This window comes from Trichogramma pretiosum, unplaced genomic scaffold, assembly GCF_000599845.2.
Source record: "Trichogramma pretiosum strain Unisexual culture from Peru unplaced genomic scaffold, Tpre_2.0 scaffold203, whole genome shotgun sequence".
Taxonomy (NCBI): Eukaryota; Metazoa; Arthropoda; class Insecta; order Hymenoptera; family Trichogrammatidae; genus Trichogramma; species Trichogramma pretiosum.
The window spans coordinates 27,940-44,130 of NW_019640870.1; the positions used below are offsets into that span (position 1 = coordinate 27,940).

Consider the following 16,191-nt stretch of genomic DNA (forward strand, 5'->3'; position numbering starts at 1 on the left):
GCCTTTCGACCTTATTCAATCAGCTTTTGACTGTTTGACTTGTTGCAAGTGAGAATAGAAAAGTGATTGGACTTTTGTCTTTTGACTTTTGACTGTTCGCTTTAGAAGTTGGACAGAAAAGTGATCGGCATTTGTGTCACTCCCCTCTCACGAGTCATGTGACAGCCAAGCAGCCTGAGCCGACAACGGCATCATCGTCCATCCGACCATCCCTTCCATGACGGTCAACATCGGTCATAGCTGGTCACCACTGGTCACAGCCAGTCCTTCTGCACAAATCAACAGCCTGCATCAAAACTAGTCCTTCTCAGGACTAAACGTAGAGTTTGCAAAACTTGTAAACTAAGGGGCAGCAAATAACATCGACCCTCTTCAGGGTCACTTGTTATACATCAGTCTGGTAACTGTCAAGCGTATTTCCGCTCTGACTGATTAAACGTGTACAATGTCGGCAAAACTCTGCAAAAACTCGCAGACTCGCTCAAAATCGTCCTCTCCGCAACCCATTGTACAACAAACAGTAGCGCTCACTATTTGTTTATTTATATAATATGTAAACAAGCCGCTAGGGGGCGAGCTTGAAAAAAGCTCGCAACCCAAAAACGAACGGTGGCTGAAAATGCTTATTATCCGAGTCGAAATAAAGTTTTTTCATGATCCAGGTTAAACTCGACTTTGCCCTTCTTATTCGAAAAGCATTAATAGCCACTCTAACTGAGTAATAAGTTCATTGCTTAATATTTTAAAAGACGGCTAAGGAGGAGAGTAACCGATAGAGTTCGTAAGATCGACAGAAAGTAGCCATCGCAAACCACTTCTAACAGACGGACAAACTCTCTTATGCCGAAGACGGACGCACAGAGAGAACGTCGTCGTGTACAGCAACAACTGTGACCGCGACCAGAATTCCCACAATTCTGATCGCTTAGCCCTTTTTGAACAAAAAGTTCTTTTCAGAGCTACTTATTCAAAAAAAAAAAAAACAAACGGACTCGAATATTGTTATCGTACTATAACACTTTGGTGACCTTGCAATTGTAAAACGGACGTTTTACCTTCGCGTCATCGCGACGCAGCGTACACGAGGAAGGCTTGGCGTCATGAAACACAATGTAAAGCCCACTATGAAACGTGATGTGAACTGCGCCGTAGGAGGGCGCTCATGCCTAACTGAACCAAATACGTACATCACGAAACGTAGTGTATTTTTGAGTGCTTTACGTTTTGTTATGTACTCGCGAAGGAGCACTACATTTCACATCACGCAACACGTGCGAAGACGTAGGATATGTTTAATAAAAGATGAACGTTTAATGCAAGATAAATAAAATTAATAAAGTTTACAAAGTTTTTTATTTAAGGGGACACACCTGTATTTATGCCAATACACTTTTTTAATAGCTGTACGAAGTTCAAAAATGATTCTTGAAGTACTGGTGGCGGATAAAAATCACCTATTATAAGTATAGAATATATTCTGTATATACTAGAATATAGTAATATAGAATATAGTAGAATACAGTAGAATATTTAGTATTACAGAATATAGTAGAATACAGTAGAATATAGTCTACTATAAAATATCTATGTATACATTAAAAAACGCACGACGTGAAAAAAGCAACGATTCTGACTTTAGGACAGCTAACGGAGCGGATATTTGTCATGGTTATACTACTGTAGTAAGTGCTGGTGTTGAATTTTGAAATTTTTTCGGTGAGGATTTGTTAAGTGCACTCATTAAAAGACAACTACATCACGAGATTTTTAGTTTTTTTTGAAAATCTCGTTTTTATTGATGAATTGGGAGTATAAACCAAATATGGATTTAAAGAGGACAAGAATTCCAAGAAATCAAAAAAAAATCGTGTCGTGATACGATCAGTCCAGGAGCCACTATAGGTGTAGGGTATCCCGTAAGACACTATAGGTAGATGATTAGAATAAGGTGTTATCGATGGATTTTGACTCGCTGAACTCAAATTTGGTGGTTAATGTTGGCTGCAAGTGGTACCATGTGGTTAAAAACCCATTTGTTTAAAAAAATTACTAAAATGGTCGAATAAGGATTTTTAAACATCATATTCGTATTCTAAGAAAAATTTTAAGAAAAAAATGTCCCTTGTGATTTTTCTCTAAAATGCATATTATCGTTACGTAATCCTCAGAAATCTTAAAAAAAACTACAAGACTTTGCATAGAGATGTCCAAAGAATAATAAAAAGCGCTCACATCATCGAAAATATTGTTTTTCATGTTATTACACGCAATCGAATAATCACGAAATTAGCGTTATTCTCATTTTCATTGGCTTATAACTCGATAAATATGCATTTTAGAGAAAAATCACAAGGAACATTTTTCTCAAAAAATTTTTGGTAGAACACGAACATGATGTTTAAAGATCCATATTCGACCATTTTGGTAATTTAATTAAACAAATGGATTTTAGACCATATGGTACCACTCAGAGCTAAAATTAACCACCAAATTCGTGCGTCAAAATTGATCGATAACACCGTATTCTAACCATTCACCTACAGTTTTCTACGGGAAGGTATCTTGCTCCCGGACTAGATAAACATAGCCAAAAATGTATTTTCCTACAGACTATTTTTTTTTAATTTTTCATCAATAAAATACTTGACCGTTTTATTACTAAAAATATCATTATTTTTTTTATTTAAGTGTTAAACTTAATCGGGGGGTTGGCGAGCGGAGCGAGCAGGGGGGCGGAGCCCCCCTAGTATTATATTATGATTATAATGTAATTGATGCAATGATTGTCATTTTAATTAAAATAGTCGAAAGCTTGTTTCATTATTTTTCAAAATTAGTTGGATATTTTATAGCTAGATATTCTCAAGCAATAAAATTATTTAAAACTATGGTCATCATCATAGCTTTACGTCAATTTTTAGAGTTTTAAAATGTGATTGTACTCACAAAATGGTAAAAAACATAATACATTGTAACTGCCTTTCTTTTCGTCTTCGAGAATAAAATTTATGTGTATCTTTAGCATAAAACGGAATCCCAGTTGCAGCTCCAAAACTTGGACTTGAAGGGGCCAGTGGGGATGATTCGGTCAACATCTTCTTTGATTTTTGGTGAAAGTCAATAAATCTGCAATTATAAATATATTTGATGATTTTTTAATGCAAATTGAAAAGCATTACAAAATAAAAAATATGATTTCTGATAAACTCAAATAAACTCATCATTTAGATTGAAAAATTATCTCAACTATTTCAGAGACCCAGATTTGTGTTTTTCTTAGGGGTTCGAAAGACCTCTGAAAAAGGGTAATAGACTATTTGAAAAATTCTAGAAAATTCAAACAGATTCTATGAAAAATTAAAAAAAATCTTAAAATTTTTTGAAAGTAAAGAAAGTATATAGTACGCCTTTAAAAAATCGGCCCTAAGACCCATAACCGATTATTAGATACCAGAAGACCCTAAAAAGTTTTGGAGCATATACATGACCCTGAATGCAGGTAGTCTTCTTGTTGGTGAATTTTTTCTATGAGGTGGTGGCATTTTAATATCCACTTTATTAATAAACGATATTTATACTATTGGACGTCTACAGAGTGATAGATACGTGCCGAGAGTCAAAAGGACATCCGATGAAGTTGATACTCAAACACGAGGTTGACTGAAGAGAGGGCAAAGGAGATATCGGCACTCCAGCAACGGAGTCTCGCACCGGGATATTCTCCCGTGAACGATGCAACGGCGACAAGTGACTATGATATCCTCGTTCGAAGGAAAGTTCTATAACTAGTCCAGAGACTAAGTTCAATAATTAGCCCAGAGACTAAGCTCGCAAAGAACTTCAGAGACTAATTTTGCTAATCGCTTTCGAGACTAACAAGGAGGCCACATGAGATGCGGGTCACCAAATGTCCTGAAAATTTTTTTCTGGTCTCCTGGTATCTAATAATAAAGCCCTCTATGCTTAGTTTGATCCGATGGGCCTTAGGGCCCATTTTAAAAATCATTTTCTAGTTTATTGAAAAATCTTTGTGATTTTCTAACTCGTAATAGGACATTTTAAACGGAAAATTGCACAATGTACAAGTCTCAGAATTAGTCAAAGAATACATTTGAATTTTTTCAGAATTTTCGAGACCTGCTATCACCTATTTTCAAAGGCCCAAATTTAATTTTTTACTTTTTTCTTAAGAATTTCAGAGACCTTTGAAAATAAGTGATTGTAGGTTTCAAAAATTCTGAAAAAATTCAAATGTATTCTTTGACTAATTCTGAGACTTGTAAATTGTGCAATTTTCCGTTTAAAATGTCCTATTACGAGTTAGAAAATCACAAAGATTTTTCAATAAACTAGAAAATGATTTTTAAAATGGGCCCTAAGGCCCATTGGATCATACTAAGCATAGAGGGCTTTATTATTAGATACTAGGAGACCAGAAAAAAATTTTCACGACATTTCGTGACCCGCACCTCATGTGGTCTCCTTGTAAGTTGATTAACTAATTCTGCGGTTGAGTCCTTCATAGATATTCTCCTAACAAAGTCTAGATCTAGTAGAGGTTCATCAATATAGCCGTTTCGCCAGTTAATTAGCCGGGAACTATGGTGGTGCTCAAGTGGTTGTTCAAGAATGAATGATAACGCAGCGAAGGGTCGCACTTAATAAATACTCGTTGGGACGTCGGCAACGCGAGGGAGAAAGAAAGGATAGTCGACGGACGGGTGATCAGGCTGCTGGTTCAGATAGCTCAAACGCGTTGGGAAAAGGGGAGCGCCATTGGCCGTTGCAGTAGGCGGGGCAAAGGCCACTTTAATGCTGCCACAGGGTTCAGCCTGCTCGTCCGGACCTACACCCGGTGGTGCTGTTTTATCCATTAATAGCTCTACGGGTTCACGCGCGCTCGCAGCGATACGAGACGGTCGGTTGTGCTAGTGCTTTGCGGTGCCCTTTGATCCGAGCGTGTGCGTGTCGGCGGAATCCTTTCATCTACCTACGTGTTTAAGCGCGCTCGCGGTGACATGTGTGGCTCTTTGTTGGTGCACATTTTATAGTGGTATTGCCCTTCGTGCCTGCCTCCTACTGTATCGACCCTCGGTTTTACCCACTGTCGTTAAAACAGGTTGCGTATGATGTACGAGGTTGCGTGTCGCGCTGGCTTTCGCGCATGCGTTGTGCTAACGAGGCGGTCAGTACATTACACTCCCCATTGCTCCACAATGTTCCCCCACACGGGAGAGCTAATATTGTAAACATTATTATTTTTCTTAAAGTAGAATGGAAATACATATAGAATTGGGGAATTCGAACCGTTGAATTCACTGAATAACTAAAGAAAGGGATTATTCACCAAAATTGTTGAACTAGCCAAGCTTTAAAAAATGATCAAACTCTTGACATATGGAATTGAAAATTCATTAATAAATCGTTGAATGCACTACTTAACTGCGAGAAGGGGAAGTTCACCGAAATTTTTGGGGTAGCCAAAGTTTTTAGAAAATTGATAAATACTTCACGCATATAAGATTGGGAAATTCGTTCTAAAAAACCGTGGAATTTCCTGCTTAAATTTGCGAGAGGATACTTCACAAACATTGTGAGAATAGCGACGTTATTGAAAAGTTTTTCAATAAAATGATTAGTATTTGAATCGAAACATTCATTTCAACAAAAAATTGAATTTACTTTTCCAACTGTATGAAAAGAAAAATTTGTCAAAATTGTGAGAGGAGTCAAAGTTATTAAAAAATTGTTATTTGTATTACACGGGATCTGAAAATTTATTTTATAAAAAAAACCAATGAGTTACTTTTTAATTGACAATTGTTTTTTTCAATTTTTTAATGTCACAGGTATAAATTGTACTATACATTTAATTTTTAAATACAGGAGTTCCTCGCTATACGCGGGGGTTACGTTCCTCAAAAGTACCGCGTATAACAAAACCGTGGATAATAAGACCTTACTCTTATGAGAAAGAGAGGGTTACGTTCCTCAACCTTGAGAAAGCGTAGTTTATATAAACATTTTACCTACAAATAAACGCATTTGTTGAGTAGTTTATCTATTCATATATGTTTATTTGAGCTAAGCCATAGTTAGCGTGATGGTAAAAAAAAATTTTTTTCTCAAATTATGTACTTTTAAAGAGTACATTGAAAAGTGAAAATCCTGAAAGTTTCAGCTCTCTGGGTCCAACCGTATTAGATTTTCAGGGTCTTTAAGTTGAATTTTCTTTTTCTGTCCATATTCTGCTTGCAATTCTGATTTTCTGGGGTTAATATGAAAAAATTGTTGAATCATGGTTTTTAATGTAAAATTTGATGTAGAATTCAAATTTGTACTTAAAAATCATATTAAGACGTGGAGTCCCCATAAAAATGATATTTTCATGCATTAATCATGTCACTGTGCAAAAATAAACATGTTTGTATCCAGCGATATGGCCAATATTGTAATATGTTCATCGATACATCAAATTACAACTTCTGATAAATTTTGGTTATCGGCAGACAAACAGAATTCATTATTGAGCTTAATATAAGTCAAAAATCAAGGAAAATGAGAGAAAAACCATGTTTCTTCCTTCCAGGGATTCCGCGTGGATCGATCATTAGAAAAAAATGCAATCGTCGTGGATTTTAAACTGATCCACGTTGATTTTTGTTCAATCCTCGTGGATTTCGGACTTGTTCGCGAGAACGCTCGAAGGATCCGCGAGGTTTCGTCAGTGAATCGTCATGGATTTTGAACTGATCCGCGAGGATAATTGAATAACCCTGCTGTAAAAAATCAGGTGAAAATTCAGGTAAATTATCAGGTGAAAATCCTGCCAAATCGTCTTTCTTCAGGTAGTTGAATTTTTCATGTGAGAATATCATCTGCGTAGCCTACTTTTGGATCCAGGTCAGAACTGAACTTCGCGATGACTTTCTTCGGGTACTCGCAATCATCAAAAAATCACGACTACCCGAAGGAAGTCATCGCCGAGTCCGGATCCTAACCTAGTACCCATCCAGTCCCAGCCCGAGGTTATGACCGTAACCATTGATGTTCTGAAGAAGCGTACGCGACCCTGGTTCTCCAACTCAATCGGTACGCTCTGAATTTTACGACAACTGAGGTGCACTTTGTAAAAACGTGAAACGCCAGAAAACGCAAAAGAAGAAAAAATTTAAAACGCAAAGTATACGAAAATGGCTCACGGAAACAGCTGTTTCTCACTGAATGATCAAAATTTTGAAGTTTCAAAAAATGCAATGGAAAGGGGACAAAAAATCCTACTCAAAAATGAAATAAAAATTTTTTCGATTTTAAGCCCCCTTTGAGCCCTTAATGTCTTACATATGCCTAAAAATAAATCCTAAAAAAATTTTAGTCTATTTAAATAATTTTTACTGATCACTCAACGAGCATTTTGCTTTTCGATTTAAATAAGATTTGACAATCTATTTTATCTCTTTGAATGTTTGATCCTACCCCAAAAAAATTGGACAACTATGAGTAACACGTATTTCGATGCAACATTCTGAGAAATTTAGGAGCTACCGGAACGAAATTTAAGCCAAAATTTTGCAACAGTTACTCCAAAAAAAATGAGCGTAAATTTCGTTCCGGTAGCTTCTATAAATTTCGCAGAATGTTGTAAAAAGTGAAGAAAAACGTGATTTTTCGAGAACCTGAAGCGGAATAACTGAATTTTAGACTACAAAAATGCATCCCACAAAAACAGCTGTATCTCGACGAAATTAAGGCTGTTTCGAAATCGAAACATGGCATTGTAAAGGTGACACAAAAACCTATAAAACATTGCATTGACATTTTTTCAATAGGTTTTTAAAGCTACAGTAAGTTTCAATACTCTTCGAAATTATTTACATGAAAAAAAGACCTATCATCTTTGTTTATATTTATTTGTAAAAGTGGAATAATTTTTGCATATACTTTGAAATCAATATTGAACGTAGAATTTCACAGAATAGAACAATGTTCGCGTTGATAAAACTCGAGAAAAGGCTCATGTATCATAAATTTTACTAGGTTCTAAAAAATAACGAAAGTAATCATAATGAAAAATTGTAATAATTAGATACACTTTTTGAATATTGTTTTGAACGAATGCATTGTTATTTTTTTTTTTTTTTTAATTATCATCAAATTGTGCTGTCGCGTGGTATAGTGCTCGTGGTATATTAGGTGTAATCCATCGCGAGTCGAGTGAAAACTCAAAATAATGATTTATTAGCTGTCAAAAATTATTTTACATCTTTTCCTTCCACAATTTATCATTCATAATTTTGTACACTTTTAAATTCTACAGAAAAGGAATAAGAAACCCACGGACGTAGCAAAAAATAAAGCCAGTCAATCCATTAAAAACAAGTTTGTCCAAAAAAATTTTTTAAAACAGCGACAGCCATTGACATTGAAAATTCATGAGCATAAACAGACTAATTCTGAAGTAAAAAATAAAGTTTGTCCATCTGTGGAGGATGGTATTAGGAGTAAAAAAGTGGAAAAAAGAGAATCTCTTACATCGACTATTGATAAGCGAGAAGCGGCTTCTAATTTTCCTAACCTAGCAGCTGATGTGTCAAATATTGCTAATGAATTGTCAGCTCTGAAGGAAGAATTGGGTAAAAAAAATGAGACAATACCTAAGCTGTTCGCTGCCAATATTCAACTTCAAAAATTACTTTTAAGAAAATCCAGCTTTGGTGAAGAAGGAAAAGAAATACAAGGTATTTATGTTATTTTTTGTCGATTTATACCACATATTGTCTAACACTGACTGATGGATTTTTTTGACATTCATAGCAAAAATTATCAATTTTTAATCTTAAAGACTTTTTGTAATGTTTTTTACACAGTTTTGAATATATTAAAGCACCATATTTTATCAATGATATGAATTTTCTTCATATTATTCGTAAAAAGTAGATATTTAATTCATTGAGACAGCATATACGTAAATGGTTTAATAATAACAATAGACTAACAATTTCTAGTAAAAGATCTGAAGTATTTTGCTTTTAATAAATAAATATATACAGGGTGGGGTATAAATATGGAAACCTCTGGAAATCTCGCAGAATAAGTTGGAAAAACAAATCAAAAACCTTGTATACGACGTATTTTTTGACGAAGAATCCAATGGTGATCTTGAATTTGACCTTGAACATAACCTTCAAGTTCCAGCGACCCAAAAATCGAATTTTGAAATACAAACCCTCGTTTTTTATTTTAGATTTGAAAAGAGCGGAAAATTTTACGTTGAAACATGTACTTTTTTTTCAAGGTCATTTTGAGGGCGTTACAGACCCGAAAAAAACCCCGATTTAACCTAAAATAAAGTTCAACTAAAGGCTTTTTCTAATTGTACTACCTTCAAAATGACCTTAAAAGAAAAACAAAACACATAGTCGAACGTAAAATTTTCCGCTTTTTTTAACGATGACTTCGAATTTGACCTGGAACATAACCTATACGCCGCGGTGAACCAAAAATCGATTATTCACTCGGTGACCCCTATTTTTTTAAACAAATTTGAAAAGAGCGAAAAATTTCACGTTCGATTATGTATTTTGTTTTTTTTTTTACTTTTGTAAGTTCATTTTGGAGGCAGTACAGTTAGAAAAAAAGCCCTTACTCCAACCTAATTTAAGGTTAAATTGGGGTTTTATGTGCGTCTGTAACGCCCTTAAAATGACCTTGAAAAAAAAATACATATTTCAACGTAAAATTTTCTGCTCTTTTCGAATCTGCAATAAAAATGAGGGTTTCCATTTGAAAAGTCGATTTTAGGGTCGCTGGAATTCGAAGGTTATGTTCAAGGTCAAATTCAAGTTCACCATTGGATTTCTCGTCAAAAATTACGTTGGATGTGAGGTTTTTGATTTTTTTTTCAACTTACTCTGCGAGATTTCCAAGGGTTTCCATATTTATTCCCCACCCTATACATATAATACCCTATATATATATAATATATATAATATATATATATTCAACAATAATACCTAGAAAAAAGTATTATGTATAAATTCTCTTTGCCAAAAAGTAGGGGGGCGTGGGCGAAAATTTAAACTAGTTCTTCTATTTTTTAGCTAAAAACATTTTAATTATTATAAAATTATGATTTTTGCAGAACCTAGTTGCAAAAAGTCATTGCTAAATATTTACGATAAAAACCTGGGAAAAAATTCAGATGAAATGTTACACGATCAAGTTGAAATCAGGTCAAATGCTAATAAAAATAATAAAACTGATATAAGTGATTCGTTGAAATCGACTATCAATAACAATGACAATGAAGATGATTTAGATATTAATGAAAATTTTGAGCCGTTCGAACCTAATGATTTGGAAAGTAGTGATCAACATGAAGCTACAGAAAGTGATACTTCTGATGAATCTGTTAAAAGCTGTAATCATTCTGAATTAGGGTCCGAAAATGAAGGTATAAATGAAGATAATGAGAACGATGGTAATAGTGCTAATTTGAAAGTATTAGAATCTACGAAGGTTAATCAAAATCGTTGTGTAGAAAAAAAGTCTGGAGCGAAAATCAACAATAAAACATTTGTTGTAAGGCAAAGTGGATCCAACTCAAGTGATCATAAAACTAAAGAACCCTTCCCGAGAGAAACCAGAGAGAAGTCTGGAGCGAAAATCAACAGTAAAACTTCTGTTGTAAGGCAAAGTGGATCCAACACAAGTGATCATAAAACTAAAGAACCTTCAACGAGAGAAACTGAATCAGAATGCACTTACGAAAACTTTTATTATCTGAAAACGTATAAAAAAAATCTATATACACTTTATAGTAAAAAAGGCCTTTTACAGGATATTGAAGGTAAATAATTTGTTTATTTCTTTGACAAACTTTTTAATAAAAAATTACCCCACTCGACACCTAATAACACACGGTATGCCTGTGAAGTGGCCAAACAGGGAGAAATTTACCCACAAAATTTTGATTTTTGCATGCGGAAATGATAATTATTTGGGAAAAGTAGGGTTATGTAGGGTTATTTTGAATTTCTTATACCAATAAGAGAATTTTGTAAGCAAGTGCCCCTGAATGACCAGACTTAATTGCCTAATTTGCTTCACACATTATTTCGCATTATTTTCTCTGTAATTTCATATGTTGTATTTTTTTGCGTATCGTGTTCTGGAACTACTAGGGTGAGTGCGAAAAAAGACGATGGCATCAGACACCGTGAAGATTTAGACGAGCTCTGTGATAACTAAATAATCGTGCCGAATTACGTTTATGTGAATTATAACTTTTTTTAGGGAATTATAATCCAGACCTTAGTTCAACTTCATTCAACATACATGAATTATTTATTATCATAATTTCTATTTTTCTATTAGGACGTAATCGTCTTCAAATCATATTATCGGAGGTGGACCATGACACGTTCGCAAACATTGTATTTAAGAGAGTTTGTTACAAACTTGAGTCCAAAGGGTTTAAAATTATCAATTTAAAATTTTCGTTTTCTCAAAGTCGCGCAATGCATGGCTCCATATAGTACAATAAATCTTTAGCAACCTACATATAATGCTTAGTCGCGTTTAGAAGCACGAAATGACTTCTCCGAGTCGATGAACAGAGCTCAAAGAATAATCGATAACTGTTTGGCTGACACTAATTTCACTAGAGCGGATAAATTAATGTCTAAAACTGAACAATTCTTATTTTTTATTGTTCTTAGTTTATTAACTGATAATCTATTAAATTATTGATCATGCGGTGATAAAAAGTTAAGCTAAATATATATTTAATTGTAGATGGGTTGCAGCATCAAAAATATGGAATCTTGGAACATTACAAGAATAAAGAAAATATAGATATGGTACTTTCTTTTTTTTATATCATGTGAATGTTTATTTGCAGTCAAATGTAACCAAAAAATTTTTTGTTTTGCTTCTACGTTATTATATAGCTATACGCTATGATATATAGCTATATGTTAGGGTGGGTTATTTCCGACTGCAAATGGATAATCTCTTATATTATTTCAAGCTGTATATTCGATAATCATCAAATTGTCTGAATTATTTATTTTATTAGGTACACCTTGGTTTGGGTAAAAGTATCGGAAAGTTAGCTTGGGATATAGCTCGGTCAAAACCAAAAAATGGATTTTCCACCGACATAGCGTCCATTCTTTGGGATAGGGAACTATTGAAAACCAGATGTTTGGACGATGAGAGGCCGAAGCACCCAAATCTCAAGCTGTTAACGCCACAAAAACTTAATTTATATATTGGTAAATATAAATAGTATGAGTAAAGGTTGATGCTGATGCCTAGTTTATAAAATTCTAAATTTCATAGAACTTTATGCAACGGGTGCGGATATGCTTTTTCTGCAAAATGAGGGGTTGCACGAACTGAAGGCAAATGCTGTAGCGAGATTTGCTGAAAAAGCTTATTCTTACAAGTTGCATACAATATTTTATAGCAAAAGAGCTTAAAACTAGCAGCAAAGTTGCGATTTTTAGGTTAGAGCGCTATAAAAATTCTTAATCGCATTATTTTTATAGCAGCTCTTGTATTAAAATGGAGCAAGCTGAAAACACAATTTAAGTTTCTCACTCCTAAACAACAACTTGATGAAATGAAAAAGTGTACCGCTCCATTGTCCGTTCTCATCAGGAATTGTCGCAAAGAATAAAAAAAAGGATAGCTACAAAAAATATAAATTAATCGTTTATTGTTTCATAAAAATTCTTAAAATATTAAAAACTTCATAAAAATTCTTTTATAAAAATTCTAAAAGTATAAAAAACTTGAAATTATTGTTAATTTTCATCATTATGTTTTGAACTAATCAGCAGAATTCGTATGTATAAGTGAAATAAAAAGTTATGCGGATTCGATAAATTTTTTATCCAGGTAATTATTTTTTTTTACCTTGATGCTATCCAGCATTGTATATAATTTTCTATAATTTTATGGTAATGGATTGCGTTTTTATTCCGGATTATTTGTTGTAAAAAAGCATTCTTCAAAATCGGAATTGTCCGATATAAAAATTCAATAGCTGTCTCTTGTATGAATTGGGCGTTCGAATACTTTTTTCGATCATGAGTTTTTTCAAAGTAAACTTCAAGGTAAGCAAATTCATCATGTCATATCAATCTGTCGAGGTCAAATAATTCAAAATGAATTGTATCAAACTGCATTGTGATAGTTACCTATCCAACCGAAAATGATAATTTTCGACCTACGGCAATGTTCAATATTACTAGCTTCGTTTAGATGTACCAAAAAAAAATTTTTCCACCTACAAATAAATAACCTCAGAAAGCATCCGAATATCAGTTGATAAATCAGTTGATAAGTCAATTGATAAAGCACTTGAAAAATCATTTCAAATAATCACTTGCTATATCACTTGATTTATCAACTGACTTATCAACTGATTTTTTTCAATAGGGATTTTTTTGAAAAAACAAATACACTTTGTTCGATTTACGCAAAAACCACATTTAAAATTTTGACCACGACACAAAATTGCTCATAACATCTGAAATAATTCACCAATCTTAATTTTTACGCCGAATTCTGAAAGGTGATAAGATTTTGCATCGAAATAAGTGTCGCTCATAGTTGCCCAATTTTTTTAGGGTTCGCTCAAACATTCAAAGAGATGAAATAGATTGTCCAATATTATTTGAATGGACTAAAATTTTTTTAGGCTTCATCTTTAGGCATATGGAAGAGATTAAGATTGTAAAATCGAGGTTCGGAAAACCTTCGATTTTTTGAATCAGTCTAATGTATACATACTACTATTATAGTCTTATTTTTTAGAAATAGAAATCAGAAATTTCTCAAAAATAGTCTAAATTACCGAACGAGGGTTAAACGAATGAGGATAAAGTGCGAGTATAATTATATTAATTGTCGTTGTCAATTGAATTAACTGAGCTTCGTGCGGCAAGCCTTGTCACTATATAGTAACTAACTTTAAAACCATTTAGTTCTTATTTGAAATTAAAAGTAGATGAAACAGGCATATTTTATAAATTGAAGCAAATTTATATTTAAAATTCCAGTTCAGACCTTTTTTACATACTATACTCATAAGCAGCTCCTAAAGTATCTCTTGATCTTAGTAGGAGCTCATTTTTTCTATGTTTCCAATATCGTTATGTAACGCATGACACGATTATAAAACAACTTTTTTAGTAATTGATCATTGAATCTATGATTCGTAGATCGAATAAGAGATTATAATAAATTTTTTTATCAACGAATAATATATATTTATATTATATATACATAACATCCTATGTTCTCAAAACTTTCGAATACTCATTTATTTGGCTTAAGTTTTTTACATAAGTGCTCATGAACTTTTTAAAATAATTCTGAGCAGTATATTAACTCGCTCAATGCAAAAGTTTATGGGTGTTTATATATGTTTTAAAGATTTTACAAGTTTAACTAAAAAATTGTCCTGCTTAACTATAGAAAAATGTTCTAAATATAAAAATAATAAATTAAATAAAATTAAATAAGATTGTTGTTTTGCATTATGCAAAATGACAGAAAAAATATTTTTTATTCGTTTTTATTATAGAAAAAATAGTTTGAACTAACAAGTTTAATTTGCTATTCAAAATTTACTTACTTTTTTTCAGATTATTTCTGTGTATCGATAGAGTATTAAATTGCACAAACTAAAAAAATCATTTTTCAGAGCACTGAGGACCAGGATTATTTTAGTTTAATCGAACGAAAATAAGAATTATTACATGCAAAGTCTCCTTTAGTAAATCCGAAATGATTATTTGAAAATATTTCCATGCAACATTGAGATTGTTTCAAAGCAAGTTTATAAATAATTGCTATACATCGGACTTAATAGGATAGAAATATTGACGATGGAAGCTTTAGAATTACGACGTGGGATTTTATTCAACAGAATACCATACATTTATGAGGGTATATTGATAAATCCACGTTAATTTAATACGACTTACATTTATGTTTATTGAGTTTTAAAAAACTACTTACCTCTACGACTATTTAGCGCCTTTTTCGTATCAAATATTAGTTGAGATTTTGGACTAGGATAAGAAAAAAAGTTTGTAAAAATGTAGGATGCGTGTACTTTACCTACCGATATCGTGCACCATTAAAATATTTCATCAAAATGCGTAATACAATATTATTGTATGTCGGTACAGAAAATGTATCATAAATTTTTGTGTTATTTCATATGTTTTAAAAGTAGTGTAAATAAATGACTGTTTATGCAAGAAGTAACAACCACTGTTGTGAAAATTAATCATTTAATAGAAAAAATTGTAATCATTTTATTCCTTCTCAAATAATTTTTGCAAAAATTTATATTAACTTCCATAAAAAGTTAAGAATTTTTATCAAGTTTATATAAGTTAATAGCTTTTATACTAACTAGTTTTGAAATATGCATATTACTTTAAATAAAACTAATTAAATTGAACTTAAAAAATTCATTTTTTAGTTTTATGGATACATTGAATTTGACTTTTTCTTTCACTTTTACAAAATATGATTAAATAAAATATCATTTTTGAATCACGAAAAGTCAAAAAAAATGTTATGATCTTTATATTTTTCAAAAAAGCTTTCATTTCTCCTGCATTATGATTGTATATAGCTTATTCGGGAATTTAATACCTGAAATCTGGTTTGCGTAAAAAATTATCGCAATTTTAATCGCAAAATTGAACAAAACATCTTTTTTTTTGGTCAATGCAAATGACTGGAGAAAATTAACTTCTTTTTTGTGATGCTGTATTTTAATCTTTTGTAATTGTACATAAGCTTTGAAAATTTATTTTTCGCTTCGAAATGAAAATTCTGCTAATTTACAAAATTTTATAAAATTACTTTAAAATATTATGATAGAAGTTAATTTATCCTAAACGTGAAAGTAATAAATTTAAAATTCTTCAATCCAGAAAGATCTCGATTTATTTTCGCTCTAGATCTATGGTAAACCTGAATGAAAATATTCTATAAGTTCTTAGAGAAGATCTTGAAAAGAACTTATGTATGATAATCGACCTTGTAAGTTCTTGTATAAGATTTTGATATAATTATAAGACGTCTGGCAGCAAGTTCTTTCATAAGATCTCGATAGAATAGTGAAACTTTAATTAGTAGTTGAATTCAAGAATAAAA

General features: G+C 32.5%; 1 protein-coding gene across 2 annotated transcripts in view; it reads right to left on the reverse strand.

The window, feature by feature from the left end:
* LOC106657415 overlaps nt 1-15,170 on the reverse strand; it is a 29,807-nt gene extending 14,637 nt beyond the window's left edge. The window contains exons 1-2 of one of the 2 annotated variants that reach the window (XM_023457625.1): nt 15,037-15,170; nt 2,947-3,126 (exon numbers count right to left, since the gene is read on the reverse strand). In XM_023457625.1, coding sequence (XP_023313393.1) covers nt 2,947-3,095 — 149 coding nt within the window. In that variant the 5' untranslated portion in view covers nt 3,096-3,126; nt 15,037-15,170. Of the gene's footprint in view, nt 1-2,946; nt 3,127-14,650; nt 14,931-15,036 lie in introns of those variants that run through there. The other variant, XM_014378945.2, reaches the window with a different exon arrangement.
* Between the last annotated feature and the right edge of the window lie 1,021 nt (nt 15,171-16,191).